The sequence below is a fragment of the Mobula hypostoma genome, chromosome 3 (assembly GCF_963921235.1).
Source record: "Mobula hypostoma chromosome 3, sMobHyp1.1, whole genome shotgun sequence".
NCBI lineage: Eukaryota > Metazoa > Chordata > Chondrichthyes > Myliobatiformes > Myliobatidae > Mobula > Mobula hypostoma.
This window is the reverse complement of record NC_086099.1, coordinates 193253108-193269283: the sequence shown is the minus strand read 5'-3', so window position 1 is coordinate 193269283 and position 16176 is coordinate 193253108. Positions and strand designations below refer to the sequence as shown.

Below are 16176 nucleotides of genomic sequence, written 5' to 3'. Positions count from 1 at the left end.
CTTTACTCCACTGCGGTAAGCAGTGGAAACTGCAACCTGTTTTAAACTCCTGGGAGTGCACATCACACAAAATCTCTCATAGTCCCAGAACACATCCTACACAGTCAAAATAATTCACCAAGCTTCAACATTCTCGTGTCATTCTACAGATGCACTGTAGAGAGCATCCTAACAAACTGCATCACTGCTTGGTTGGAAAACTATAGCGTGTAGTCAAAACTGCCCAACGCATCCCTGGAACCAGCCTACCTGCCATCAAAGACAGTGTACAGAATAGTGCTGGAAAAGGATATCAGGAAGGATCCCATTAACCCTGTTCATGCACTGTTTGTCCCACTCCCATCAGGAAGGAGGCTACATAGCATCCACGCCAGGGCCACCGGACTCAAAAATCCTTACTTTCCCCAAGCAGTGACACTAATCAGCACCTCCACCCACTAACCCATCATTATTTCCTGTCACTACATCATTATTTCCTGTCACTCATCTGACGTACAGCCCATCTTCACTCTATGGACATACAGTCATCTGTGAATATAAGCTATCTTATGTTGTGTTTTTAAAAAATTATTATTGTGTTTGTTTTTTGTGTTGCATCAGATCTAGGATAACAATTATTTTGTTCTCCATACACTTGTGTACAGGAAATGACAAACAATCCTGAAGTCTTGAACTAATATGATACATCTGACTTTATCTTCTCCCTCTCAAATTGCAGGGTGAATTCTATCACACTATGATCACTGCCTCCTAAGGGTTCCTTTATCTTAAGTTCTCTAATCAAATCTGGTTCATTATACTGGACCCAGTCCAGAATTGGCTTTCCCCTACTGGGCTTAACCACAAGCTGCTCTAAAAAGCCATTTCATGGGCAATCTACAAATTCCCTCTCTTGGGATCCAGTGCGAACCTGATTTTCCCAATCTACCTGAACTTTGAAACCCCCATGACTATTGTAACATTGCCCTTAATTCATGCTTTTTCTATTTCCCATTGAAATTTATAACCCGTGGTGGGGTGGCACATGTATGGCTGGATGTATTTAATTCCCATCTGGGTATTTTTATCTTTGCAGAGTAAAACCCGTTTTTTGATGTAATAAGTTCTAACCATCTTCTGGGGAAAGGTCTTTGACTAAATTGGATCTTGGCTTTCTTTTCCAACTTTTAAAATAACTTTTTAAGCATCTATCTTGTTTGCAGAACCCATAGTTCTGTTCTTGTCTGCAAATGAAAACACCCTTTATAGCTTCACCTTATTTAACCCTTTCATTATTTAAAGGCTTCTATCTAATGGATATCTTTTCTATTCGGTCTTTGCACTGAGGTATTACATTTTACTTATTGTATTATTCTAATAATCTTTTAAGGTCCTCTTTTTTTTTTACTTCATATTCATGATTTGGAGTTCAAATGTTCATAGTTTTCCTGCATGACTCAAGCAAGGATTGATGTATACATGTTTAATTAAATTGCTCTTACTACTTGAGTAGTTCAGTGAATTGTGAGGGTACAGTTAAGATGATTGCTTCTTTACTAAAATAACAATTGGCATTTATAGAATATGGTATTTTCTTTCAGACTGGGAATTTTAGGCAGGCACAGAATATGATCACAAAAGCTAGAAGTATCTTGTTCTATATGCAAATTTTTAATGCAAAATTAGAGGGCAGTGCAGGGTATTCAACAGATATAAGGAGGCTTCACACATGAAAGGTAATGTGGAAGAACAGGTTAAAAATACAGAGTATGTCTTAATCAGAGTTTCAGAGTTGTTGGATATTTCGTGGGCCTGGGTATCCTGGTGCACCAAGCACAAGCAGATGACATGCGGATACAGCAAGCAATTAAGAAAGCAAATGGTCTGTTGAACTATATTGCCAGAAGACTTTAGCACAAGAGTTGAGATATCCAGCTCCAATTATATCGGACCCTAGTAAGACAGCGTTTTGGAATATTGTGTAAAGGTCTCACAACACGCTGGAGGAACTCAGCAGATTGGGCAGCATCCGTGGAAACGATCAGTCAACGTTTCGGGCCGGAACCCTTCGTCAGGACTGACCAAAACGTTGACTGATCGTTTCCACAGATGCTGTCCGACCTGCTGAGTTGCTCCAGTGTGTTGTGAGTGTTGCTTTGACCCCAGCATCTGCAGAGTATTTTGTGGAAAAGTCTCTTCTCCCCATATAAGGAACAATAGGTGGGAAGGTCGGCTTGTCATGAGAAGTGATTAAGAAGACTGAGTTTACAGAATGAAAAATGATCTTATTGAGTTTCAGAAAAGTTGAGAGGGTAGGGAAAAAAAATGTGGATAGATGTCTAGAACCTTGGTCCACAGCCTCTCAAAAAGGGGTAGGTCTTTCAGGGCAGTGAGATGAAAAGGGCGGTGAAATTTGTAATTAATCACAAAGGCTTTGGAGACTCAGTATATTGTAGACTGGTATAGGTGGATTTTTAGATATCAACAGAGTTGAGGGATATTGGGGTTACTGCAATATTTCTTATGTGACCTTTTATGTTTGTATTAAACGAGCTTTCTAGTTATGGTAAAACACCAGTGTTACTTGCCAAACCTAATTTGACATCAAGCTTCAAACATATATCAGGACATTTGACCAAATGCTTGGTCAAAGTTAATGTTTTTAAGAAGTATCTCAAAAGCAGAACAATTTGGGGAGAAATTTGTAGTGGATATATGTAAAGCAGTGATGGAACACATAACTTCTGGAGATGAACAAGATGCCAGAATTTGATGAGTGCAGTTCTAAAGGTCTAGGGGTGGAAGAGACTGTAAAATGTGGAGCAATATATAATAATTTTCCTCTCAGAAAACAACAAATTGTTCTTTCATGATGAAAAGATTTGTGTTCCATTTTATCTTCTAAACTGAATTTAATTCTCAAACTAAGCTTTCAATTTGCATTTCCTTGGATTATTAGATCGAACTCTTCGGTTACTTGGCCAGTTGTTGAACTATGCCATAGTTCCTCATTAGGTTGAATAAGTGGGTAAACATGGTGCTTTTTGTTAAAACCTTACTATGAAGTAGGCTAAAATCTGTTGTTTGAAATTAATTTTCTTTAAATTAATGTTTTGCCCTCATTCAGCAATTCATTCTATTTAACTTAAATGAAGTGTATTTCACACGTGGACAACAATGTACAACAGTGTTGTGTAAGTGACTGAAAATAAGTTTCTATCATTGATTAATGTACAACTACAATGTTGGAATAAGACTTAACTAACTAGTGGTGGTAAACTCATTGTAATTAATGAGTGCATACATAACTTAATAATTCATTCTCTCTTCCCAATGACACCTTTTATAACTTGTGTTTGAACAACTCCTATTTATTCTTTTGGGGCTGTGGTCCTCTTTTATGATTGGGATGAGAAATAAATGTTCTGCCATGTGAGCTATGCCATATTGCTTTTGAATTATACGATGGGGACCAATTAAAAAATAATTGCTTGACTGAAAGAAAGAGACGCAAAATACCAGTGATACATGTTTCTAAATATATTATGTTTTTGTTCTTCCTATAAATCCTTTTGCAATTTCCAACATCTTCCAACCCTCATTTGTTACAGGAATGAAGCAGGCAGTGTAGACAACAGCAAAAAATCAACCTGTGGGCAGATGCAAGATTTTATCTATGATTCATCAAAGTACCCTGGTAAAGTATTATCTGACAATAGATAGACTAATTAATAGAAATAAGATGAAGTATGTATTTTTCACTTACAAAAGTGATTGTAGTTTAATTTCTGTGAGTTAATTATGGACCTGTTTCTGTGTTGTATTGTTCTATGACTCTATTACTCTAATTACTTGCTTCTCGCTTTGCCTTTTGGTTGTTGAAACTATATTCTCTATCCAGTCCTGTATAATGGTCTATTTTTATCTTTTGGCAGTTGTATTATGATTAGAAGTTATGGCAAAGTTTGCCAGTCTTTTGCTTGCACAATAGCTACAAGAACTGGTATAAAGTTTTATAAGAATGAAAATGTCATGAGAAGCTGGAGCAACCAAATTACAAGATTCTTTCAGAGACTGCAAACAATGTTGCCTGTCATTTTGTTAAATGCTAATGTATGGAGCTGTGTATCACATTCAGATTTGTTCATCAGTGGGTGGTGATGCTTACAATTAGCCATTGTTAATCTTTCTGACCAAAGCCTGAAGTCTGCAAACCAGGAAGAAATGGCTTTAAACTGTGTTGAGTTTATGCTGAGTTCAAATTTGAGTGAAGCACTCAATGTTGTTGCAATACTTAATTTTATATGTCAGATTTATATTTGAAGTACTCTGCTTCCTTTTAATTATGCATTTATCTCACTGCTCAGGTCAAAATTCCTTCCAGTATTACATGCAAACATCTAAATACATGAATTTGATGACCAAATGCTTGATAATTTTGGATGTAAATCCAGGTTGACTCATTGCTTGCAAATCCAAACACATCAATAATGTTGACTTTCATAATGTAACCACAATGAAGCCGCCAGATGTCCTACTGTTGGATCTTTGCTTGTGTGTTTTCTTTTTTGTTATTCTTTGAGAATGCTTTCAACTACTCAGCATCGCTTAGTATTCTGCATCCCTTTGCTTTTTTTTCTGGAACTCTTTTGTGCATTTTTTCTGGTCTCTTTCATTAGATTTTTATTTTCTCTGTATCTGTCTATTTTTCTCCATCCTACCAGCAGACCTCTGAAACACTATGAATATATTTTTAGACCTAGGACATACCCTACAGTGATTCAACATGATGTTATATTAATATTTGGCGTGAGGTGAATGTTCATTGTGAAAAAGTGTTTCATGCCCATTATGATTACTGTCTTTAGTGACATATATAGGACATTCAATATTACAGCACAGTACAGGCCCTCCGGCCCACAATGTTATGGCAACCTTTTAACCTACTGCAAGATCAATCTAATGCTTCCCTCCTGCATAGCCTTCAATTTCTCTTTCACTCATGTATCTACTAGTCTCTTAAATGTTTTCAATGTATCTGCCTACACCATCACCTCTGGCAGTGTGTTCCACACACCCACAACATTCTGTTTTAGAAAAATCTCTGGCATCTCCCCTATACTTTCCTCCAATCGCCTTAAAATTATGCTCTCTTGTATTAGCCATTTCCGCCCCGGGGAAAAGGCATTGGCTGTCCATTCTACTTATGTCCCTCAACAACCTGTGTACCTCCTATCAAGTTGCCTTCTCATCCTCCTTCACTCCAAAGAGAAAAGCTTTAGTTCACAGGTGGGTAGAATTCATCATTCAGATCTCTGATAGCAGGGTTGCACTATCAATGCCTACTCCACTTATGGCTTTCACTGAGCCCCATGGCTGTGATAGTGATCTCAACAAATGAAGAAATATTTTGGGGGGCCTTGAAATGCAACACAGAATCTCGCAGGAAATAAATAAATAGCTGACATTTCAGCCAAGACCCTTCATCAGGACCAATGAATGGTCTCAGCCCGAAATGTCGACTGTTTATTCATTCCCTTAGATGCTGCCTGACCTGCTGAGTTCTTCCAGCATTTTGGATGCATTATTCTGCATTTCCAGCATTTGGACAAATTTCTTGTGTTACTGATGCTCTAACCTATTACATTCTTGTGAAAGGGCATCATAATATTCATCCAGATTATACATTTCTGTTTTCCTGATTTCCAGTATTTTTCCTATACATTTTGTTAGCTTATGTAATTTGTGGTGTACAGAATAATAGCTGCTGATTAAAAATCCATCTTGGATCCAGTTCCAAATGCCCGTGTAATTGAGGTTCTTGAGAGCAATGCTTGCCCCTCCTTTATATCATTACCATAATGTGCAGGTGCACCTCTTTGCTTATGCAAAATGATAGTAAACAGTCCTGGATAATTCACCATGGGAATGAGCACTTTTTTTATTGTATACATCTGTTACAATAATGTCACTATGGTCAGTGACAAGAAAGCAAGACTAAAACATCTGCCCAAGAGACCACCAACAGATGTTAACATTGCAGATGGTTTGCATGATAGTCATTCAATGAGAAAGGGAGAGTAGTTTGTCAGCACTGTGCTATTAATCGCTGACAAAACTAAGTAATGGTTATCTTCTGTTATCTTTAATAAGTAGGTAATTGATAAAGAGGGATGTTTAATAGCTATAAAATGTGATTGGAACAATGGACATTTCCTGCTGTGTTTAGGGAATTTGACCAGAATAATTTACCTCTTCGTTATGAATGGAGTCTGGTGTAACACGGCTGACTTGAAGGGATTAAGATAAGACTTTCACCTTGCTAATTTTATTATCTTCCATGATATATTTTTGTGTTGATGTGCACCAGCAAGCATCATGAGCAAATTCATATATAACTGGACTTTTAATATTTATTAGCCTTCATCATTGTTTAAAAAGTACAACATATAATGAAGCAACATATAAATATATTTTAACTTGGCTTTGAAACACTGCTGACATTTTATAAATAGCTGATGGAATATCAACATTATTTACAATTAAAACTTGTTAAGAATTTTGGTAAAAAGGAGGAAATTTTAGTTCAAAGGATAATGGTGCATTTTCCAATCAAATATTTACTGAAGTACATTGTTGATCTAATTCTGAAAAATATGCAGTTATTTAATGTGCTTCAGATCTAAGATGATTACGGAGTCATGGGAGGAATCAATATCACATGGAGTTAGCGTTTTTCTAAGTGCTACTTTGTGTTGGGTTACACTTGCTATGTACCTGCGAGTCAGATTTGTATCGTCTTATCTACATTAATGCATTCTTGATGAAAATTTTCCCAGTTTGATTTCTGCTTTACCTTTCATGTGTTTGTGTTGGAAGAAGGAGAATTTTTCCTTGGGAATGGGGTTGGGGATCAGAGCTGTATCTTGTTTTAGCTGGCCTTGATAATTTTGGGCCCCACACATTTCAAATGAATTTGCATTATTGGGAACAGAGCAACTGGCCTGGTATTCAGAGATGTGAATCAGAGGAGACATTAATATTGGTCAAGATATCCTTGGCCACTCTCCAAAAGGTATAACTTTAGGTGAGTGCTTAAATGTTTACTCTGACTGTGTCCACTAGAGTGTTCACCTGGCAAAGATGGTAGAATGTAGGATGGTAAAGAATTGTTTCCAGATTTTTTTGTTGTTTGCCTGGTTTGTTTTTTTGTGAATGATGATCTCATTTTCACACTCCAGACTTTCTTAGTTTGGGCCCCACATTTATGAACTTGGGGTAGACATTGGCCATGTGGTTCGTGGAGTAATTGTATAATTTTTAAATATCTGACCAAAGCAGGATATGGGTCAAAATGGGAAAAGGGTCTAGCTTACATGGGTATCTTGGTTTGCATGGATGAGTTGGACTGAATGGCCTATTTCCATGCTCTCTGGCTGTGTGGCTCTAATCCTCCTGAATGGATTGGAATTTTTTTATTTGTCATCTTTGTCAAAGGAGAATTGTTATCTTTGTTGGTAAAGGCTAGTCAACCTTATTATTCCCTGTTTCTCTTGTACTTTAACTCTTTGAATGGATATCTAAGGACTGTGTGGCACCAGAATGGAGCGAGGACCGACAAAGTTAACTAGATACTCAATTATTGTATTACTTATGGATTAAAGCTTCTGTATAATTAGAGGGTGTGCTTCTAAGAAATACGTGATGGGAATGCAAGAGATAGGGAGGATAGAGAGAGACCTCAATACTTAGCTTCAGATTCTGTGGCTTGGCTGTTTTCTTAATCATAATATCTGCAATCTGACTTGTAGAAATGCCATCTAAAGTATCGATATTCAGGAAGATTTAATATTTTCTTTTCAATTATCTATCTTGGGTTCCTCAGCACTTCTACAAATGCCTGAACTGTGATGGTCACGTCACTTCAGGTTATCTCCTAAAGAGATTGATTCTGAAATTGTGGCATATTACCAGTAAATAATAACATAAGAACCAGAAGCAACAGGTGTCTATCTGTCTTTTGTGCTGATCCTTTACTCTGCACTACTTTTCTGCACTAATCCCTTATTACTTCAAACTGTCAATATCCAAAAATCTATTGATCTGTACCATGAATATACTGAATCTCCACAGCTCTCTGTGAGTAGAAATTTCAAAGATTTACTGCCCTCTGAGTGAGGAATCATTGTCTCATTCTCTGTCCTGAATGGCCAAACCCTTACTTTGTGATGGTGACTCCTGGTTCTAAACAGACCAACCAGGAGAAGCAGAATCTTGTTAAGATGCATCTATCTTGTTAAGCCCTGCAAGAGTTTTGAGTGTTTTGTTGATATTACCTCTCACCCTTCTGAGTGAGTACGTGGTTAGTTTACTTATTATTCCTCTATGAACAAACACCCTACGTCTCTTAGACCAACTTGATATGCCGTTGGTGTGTGCTGTATCATGAGTATATCCTATTTTGGGACTAGACCACCAGACCTGCATACGGTATTCCAAATTGCACTGAGGTGTGATATAGTTGTAGCAAGACATTTTTAATCATGTACTCAAATCTTAAATCAGTGTTCCCCAAAGACTCCTTAACCACCAGATTGTCAATTCACCTTCTTTCTTTGCACAGTATTAAATCTAAAATAGCCAGTTCCTTTGTTGGTTGTACAAAATATTGATTGAGAAGACCATCTCCTGGATACTCTATAAATTTATCTTTACATTACTACTACTCATTTGACTTTCCCTGTATGTACAGAGAGTAAAATCTCAATGTGACATTTATCTCTATTTTCCTGAGCTGTTGTTGTATTGCCTGTATTAGCTTTTCTGTTTGGGATCCTGCATGCAATTCCCAACAGTGTTTTCTATACCTTATTTGTTAGCTCCACTCAAATTGTATGCACTTTATCTGTAATGTTAACACTTTATTCTCCACTCTGTTGTTGTTTTACTACCTCAATGTACCACGATAATGAAATATCTGTATGAACAGTATGCAAGACATCTTTTGCACTATACCTTGGTACATGTGACACTAATTAACCAATTTACCTAAAGTTCAATGTTCAAAGTAAATTTATTATCAAACATGTGTCGCTGTATGCAACCCTGAGATTTATGTTCTTGCGGGCATACTTGAGCAATAAGCATAATACAGTCAATGAAAGACCATTTGTCTTTTGTTCATTAAATATGAAAAGGCAACATAAATAAATAAATAAACAAACAAACAAACAAACAAGCAAGCAATAAATATCAAAAACACAAAATGAAGAGTCTTTGAAAGTGAGTCTTGGGTTGTGAGAACATTTCAATGATACGGCAAGTGAAGTTATTTCCTTTGGTTCAACAGCCTAATAGTTGAGGGGTAACAACCATTCCTGAAGTTGGGTGGTGAGGGTATTGAGGCTCCTGCATCATCTTCCTGATGATGACAACAACGAAAAGAGAGCTTGTCTTGGGTCCCTTGCTTTCGTGCAAAAACAACATGTAGATGTGCTCAATGGTGGGGATGGCTCCATCCATGGTGAACCGGGCTGCACTCTCCACTTCCTGTAGGATCCTCCTTTCAAGGGTGTTGGTGCTTCCATACCAGGAGCCAGAAGATAAACTCTCCAGTGCACATCTATAAAGTTTATCAAGGTTTTAGATGTCATGCCATGTCTTCGCAAAATCCTAAGGGAAGTAGAAGTGCTTCCGTGCCTTCTTTGCAATTACATGTTGAACCCAGGGCAGGACCTGAGAAATAATAACACTGAGGAATTTAAAGTTGCTGACCTTCTCCACCTCTGATCCTCCGATGAAGACTGGCTCCTGGACCTCAGGGTTCCTCTGCTGAAGTCTTGCCAACACCAAGCAGAAGGCTGTTGCCATGGCACCACTTAGCCAGACCCTCAATCTCCCTCCTATATGCTGATTTGTCACCACATCTGACTTGGCCTCCAACAGTGGCTTCATCAGCAAGCTTGTGTATGGCATTGGAGCATACTTAACCACACAGTTATAAGTGTAAAGTGAGTAGAACAGGCAGCTAACTGCACAGCCTTGTGGTGCGCCTGTGCTGATGGAGATTGTGAAGGAGATGTTGTTGCTAATCCAAACTGACTGGAATCTGCAAGTGAAGATCCAATTGCACAAGGAGGCATTGAGGCCAAGGTCTTGAAGCTTATTGATTAGCTTTGAAGGGATGATGGTATTAAATACTGAGCTGTAGTCGATAAAGTGCATCCTCATGTATGCATCTTTGCTGTCGGGATATTCCAGGGTGAGTGAAGATCAGAATCAGGTTTATTATCACCGGCATGTGTTGTGAAATTTGTTAACTTAGCAGCAGCAGTCCAATATGATACATAATATAGAAAGAAAAAAGAAGTAGATTAATTACAGTAAGTGTGTGTGTGTATAAAAGTGAGGTAGTGTTCATGGATTCATTGTCCATATGGCAGAGGGGAAGAAGCTGTTCCTGAATCGCTGAGTGTGTGTTTTAAGGCTTCTGTACCTTCTTGATGGCGACAATGAACAGGGGGCATGATCAGCCATAATGAAATGGCAGAGCAGACTCAATGGGCCAAATGACCTAATTCTGCTCTGTATCTTATGGTCTTATGCCTTGGGTGATGGGGGTCCTTAATAATGGACACACCCATTCTGAGGTACTGCTTCTTGAAGGTGGCATGATACTATGGAGGCTAGTAGCCAAGTGGAGCTGACTAATTTTACAACTTTCTGTAGCTTCTTTTGGTCCTGTGCAGTAGCCCTCCCCCCCCCCCCCAGCCCATTCCAGACACCCCATTCTTTTTTGTTTAGATTTATACTTATCTGTGGTAAGTTATAAGGGAGGGATGAGAAAAAAGTAAGTCAACAGATAAGTACTGCAGTTGCTGCATATCTGAACTATAATTTGGAAATGTCGGAGATAATCAACAGATCAAGCAGCTTCAGTGGAGATGGAAACAGAGTTAGCATTTCATCAAAACAGTATTTAAAGTATTTTCTGGTTTTCCCTCAGGAGGCATACCCTGGTAAGTTTGCCATACTGGCTGAAGGATTCAGAAAACTATGAGGTTAATGAAACAATGAATGGTGGTCACAGTGATATTGATAAATTATTTGCATAACAGAGTGTGATTTATTGTAAATCATTGGCTTTAATTATAAGTAATCAGGATTACAAAATGGTGATGCAATAAATACACAGGAATCCTTTATTTATATATAAATAAAGATGTAGATGACCAGGCTGGCATTTGTTGACTATCTCTCATATATCCAAACTAGGCTAGCTTACTTGGCCATTTCAGAAAACAGTTAAGGGATGGCCATACTGTTGTAGATAGGTGCCACATACCAGCCAAACTGGATAAATGATGGTAGGTTATATTCATTTTACATATTAAACCATATGATTTAACAACAATAAATAAATAATATACATCAGAAAATTTCCATGAATGCAGAGTAAAAGAATAACTGAGAATTGCTGAAGTCAATTTGACAATTTTAACCATCACACAAGCAACATTACACTAGAAGTAATTGTATGGCTTTCTCTCCTGGGTGCACAACATCATTTTGTTATAACTTGCATAATCAATATGAGAGGCATGAAGGAAAATATCTTTCTCTGTATACAGGACTAGAAGGAGAGGAAGGGGGTGTCAAAAATCAACAGAATCTGGCATAACAATTTACTGTCAAATAATGAGTGAAGCTATGCAAAAACTAGATAGCCACTAGGGTCTGAAAATCAGCTAGATCTTTAGAGATGCTTGAGGGTGGCATAGTAGTTAGCACAACCCATTACTGTACAGGTGACCCAGGTTCAATTCCCGCCGCTGCCTGTAAGGAGGTTGTACGTTCCCCTTCTGACCATGTGGGTTTCCTCCAGGTGCTTCTGTTTCCTCCCACAGTCCCAGAGATGTACCGGTTGGTAGGTGAATTGGGCATTGTAAATTGTCCTGTGATTAGGCTATGATTAAATCAGGGGATTGCTGGGCGGTGTGTTTCGAAGGGCCTATTCCACGCTGTATCTCAATAAATAGATTTTTAAAAATCTTTTGGCTAAACAACAATATTGTGGGGAAAACCTGGAAGCTGCTATTCTTGCTTCAGGAATTAGTGATGTATAAAGGTTAAGTAAAATATGTTACAACATTCCTCTAGTTTTGTAGTTCAGAAGATCAGAACTTTTGTCCTTCTTTTGGAACCTGGGCTTCAAGTAGCTCCACTTGGAGTAGACATAATAGAGCAGCATGGAAGTGTAGTAATTAGTGTAACACTATTACAGTGCCATTGACATGGGTTCAATTCTACCGTGTCTGTAAGGAGTTTATACGTTCCCCATGACTGTGTGGATTTCCTCCCACATCCCAAGATGTACAAATTAGTAGTTCAATAGGTATAATTTTGGATGGTGTGGGCTCCTTGGGCCAGAACAGCCTGTTACTTCGCGGAATCTCTAAATAAAATAATACCAGTAGTTGCTGAGACAAACTTAGTGGAGAAAGGTGCAGGTGTGGGAATTTTTGCTGTAATGTGCGGTCCCCTCACTTTTTTGATTTTTTTAATTATACTTTCATTGGTTTGGGAAAGGACAAGAATTAAAGTTAAATGAACCTGTGAATCAATTCAGTGCCTTCAAGATTGTTTAATGTCATTATAGTAGTTATAGGCATAGTCATACTTTACTGATCCCAGGGGAAATTGGTTTTTGTTACAGTTGCACCATAAATAATAAATAGTAATAGAACCATAAATAGTTAAATAGTAATATGTAAATTATGCCAGGAAATTATGAAATAAGTCCAGGACCAGCCTATCAGCACAGGGTGTCTGACCCTCCAAGGGAGGAGTTGTAAAGTTTGATGGCCACAGGCAGGCATGACTTCCTATGATGCTCTGTGCTACATCTCGGTGGAATGAGTCTCTGGCTGAATGTACTCCTGTGCCCACCCAGTACATTACGTAGTGGATGGGAGACATTGACCAAGATGGCATGCAACTTAGACAGCATCCTCTTTTCAGACACCACCGTGAGAGAGTCCAGTTCCATCCCCACAACATCACTGGCCTTACGAATAAGTTTGTTGATTCTTTTGGTGTCTGCTACCCTCAGCCCGCTGCCCCAGCACACAACAGCAAACATGATAGCACTGGCCACCACAGACTCGTAGAACATCCTCAGCATCGTCCGGCAGATGTTAAAGGACCTCAGTCTCCTCGGGAAGTAGAGACGGCTCTGACCCTTCTTGTAGACAGCCTCAGTGTTCTTTGACCAGTCCAGTTTATTGTCAATTTGTATCCCCAGGTATTTGTAATCCTCCACCATGTCCACACTGACCTCCTGGATGGAAACAGGGGTCACCGGTACCTTAGCTCTCCTCAGGTCTACCACCAGCTCCTTAGTCTTTTTCACATTAAGCTGCAGATAATTCTGCTCACACCATGTGACAAAGTTTCCTACAGTAGCTCTGTACTCAACCTCATCTCCCATGCTGATGCATCCAACTATGGCAGAGTCATCCGAAAACTTCTGAAGATGACAAGACTCTGTGCAGTAGTTGAAGCAGTACACACAAAAAATACAATAAGATAAACAACACCATAATAAAAATGCAATAAAAATAATATGCATAAGATAACATATACATACATTGATTAAATGTCCATAAGGTAATGCTAGGCACAAAAGTGATTGTACATAAGGTGACTCTGACAGGAAATGATAAAGTAGCAGTGGTGGGGTTTGTGGTGTGTTGGGTTAGTGGGTAGAGGTGTTGATCAGCCTTACTGCTTGGGGAAAGTAAGTGTTTTTGACTCTTGTGGTCCTGGCATTGATGCTGCATAGCTTTCTCCCCAATGGGAGTGGGACAAACTCCCACGAGCAGCATGGGAGGGATTCTTCATGTCTTGGCCTTTGTCCAGCACCTTTCTGTATGTTTGTTTTTGATGTTGGGTAGGTTGGTGCCGGTAATGCATTAGGCGGTTCTGACTACCTTTGTTAGAGCGTTCCTGTCCGCCTCAATGCAGTTTTTGTGCCGTGCAGTGATGTGGCATATTACTGTGCGTCAAGAGAAGAACGTGAATACAGATGTGCAGCATCCAGTGCTCTTCAGCCTTCTCGGGAAGTAGACATTGGTGAACTTTCTTGATTGTGTAGGACGTGTTCTGAGACTGTGAGAAATTGTATGGGATGTTCACTCCCAGGATTTTGAAACTGCTTGCAGTTTCCATTGCTGTGCCACCGATATAAAGAGGGATGAGAGTGGTTGACAGTGAGGAAGAGGTTATTTGCCTGGCATCAGGCCTCGAGCTCTTCCACCTCCTCTCTGTAGGCGATCTCAATCATTTTATCATTTAACAACTGCTGTTGGGTTATTTCCTTTGCTTTCTGTTCAGTGGCAAATGCTTTTCATGAATGACCACCTTCTTATTTTACTTATCCATACCTGTATCCAAAAGCACAAATAAAAGTGAGGTTTATGGACCACTGTAACTTGAAGTGCGATGAAAATGCAGCCCACAGGACGGACTCCTCTGCAACTGATCGTCCAAAGGTGCTAACTACATAGGAAACAAGCCATTCCAAATTCCTTTCATTAGTTTTCTTTATTCTCCATGCTCAGCAACCCCCCCTTTTCCACTTCAGTTTTTCTTCTCACTGAGTGTGACAGATCAAATATGAATTCTTTACAATTTCTTGTTTTGCTGTTATAACTTAAAATAAAATTAACAATTAAAATGTGTGCTGTCATGACCCCCTGCATTCTTCTAGAATATTCCTTGATAACTTATTTTCTTCCTTCTTCTTTGCCTTAATTTTTTAAACCATGTTCAAAATGCAGTGATTTTTGTCACTGATTGTTCGTGCAAAATAAACAGCAAGACAATTCAGAACTGTTTTGCTCACAGCGGTTTCAAGTATTCAGACTTGGAGATGCCAGAGGTGGCTGGGAGTGAAAATGAAACTGTTTCACTATTTTAACAAGTCAGGAACTACAAAGAAAATGAAGGTATCGACAATCATCTTGAATGTTACAATTAAAATTTAACAACACATGCCGGTGATAATAAACCTGATTCTGATTCTGAAAATGAAGATTTGGAGGATGCAGTCATTGAAAGGATTGTATGAAGGCAGTCCATGATCAATTGAAAGGACGTAGCAGCTTACACTCAATGAATTCTTTTATTGATAACTATTAGGAGCGAATACACAGTTTTATAGTACTGTAGTAGTAATGTTCCAATTTGTTCTGTACTGGTTGAGCACCCCTTATTTGAAGTGCTTGGGGATTTTGGATTTTGGAATATTAGCATCTATATAATGAGATACCTTAGGAATGGACTCAAGTCGAAACACAAAATCCATTTACGTTACATATACAGCTTATACATATATCCTGAAGATTTTATATAATATTTGAATAATTTTTTTGCATGAGTCAATAATGTGCATGTTGAACCATCAGAAACGTAAACTATCACTACTTCAACCGTCTAGGTGGTCTGTCGGTGGCTGTTTGGCATCGCCATCATTGCTGACTCTAAATTTAAGTGCTACTGTTAAGCAGTCTGTCTTGTACTTGTTCATCACACATATGAACTGATGCAGCCATTCAGTGTGTTAGATTTTCATCAGTGACAATCTTTGCAAGCTCATCAGAAAATTTCTCTGCTGCTTCGTGATCAGCAGACGCTTTATCAACACAAATTTAAAAAAATTTAACACCCTGCCTTATCTTAAATTTCAGCAACCAAGCTGTTGAATATTCACAGTTACCTTCAATTTTCAATTCATCATGATAGATCTTTACTTGTTTCATGATCAGCATATTGTTAACTGGCATATGTTCACTTTGACGTTGATGTCTCCACTCTTTCAATACACATCGAGATCTTCATTATATGCTTCATGGAGTTTTTTTATTTTTCATCAACTTCTGTTCATTACATATGTGAAATCAGTTCTAAGAACTGTCTGTGATGCACAGAGACCCACACATCATCTGGAAACCTTCCCAGCACGTTGTGGAATTTTCCACTTGTGATGTCATGTCAGCGCTCAAAAAAATTTCGGATATCGGAGGTTTTCAGATTTTGGAATTTTGGATGAGGGGTGTTACACCTGTATATAATTTAAATACATAATTTGTTACTCAGTTAAATGGTGGTTTGTCTTTTTTTTATACCATTTTAACT

General features: G+C 38.4%; 1 protein-coding gene across 6 annotated transcripts in view; it reads left to right on the top strand.

The window, feature by feature from the left end:
- znf438 (zinc finger protein 438) overlaps positions 1-16176 on the top strand; it is a 269715-nt gene that overhangs the window by 212453 nt on the left and 41086 nt on the right. For 5 of the 6 annotated variants that reach the window (XR_010017441.1, XM_063044329.1, XM_063044331.1 and 2 more), the window contains one exon: positions 3591-3676. The exons of the other annotated variant lie outside the window; for it this stretch is intronic. Coding sequence is in view for 4 of the 5 variants with exons in the window: in XM_063044329.1 (XP_062900399.1) it covers positions 3591-3676 (86 nt within the window). In the remaining variant the exon portion in view is untranslated. The remainder of the gene's footprint in view (positions 1-3590; positions 3677-16176) is intronic. 6 annotated transcript variants of the gene reach the window in all.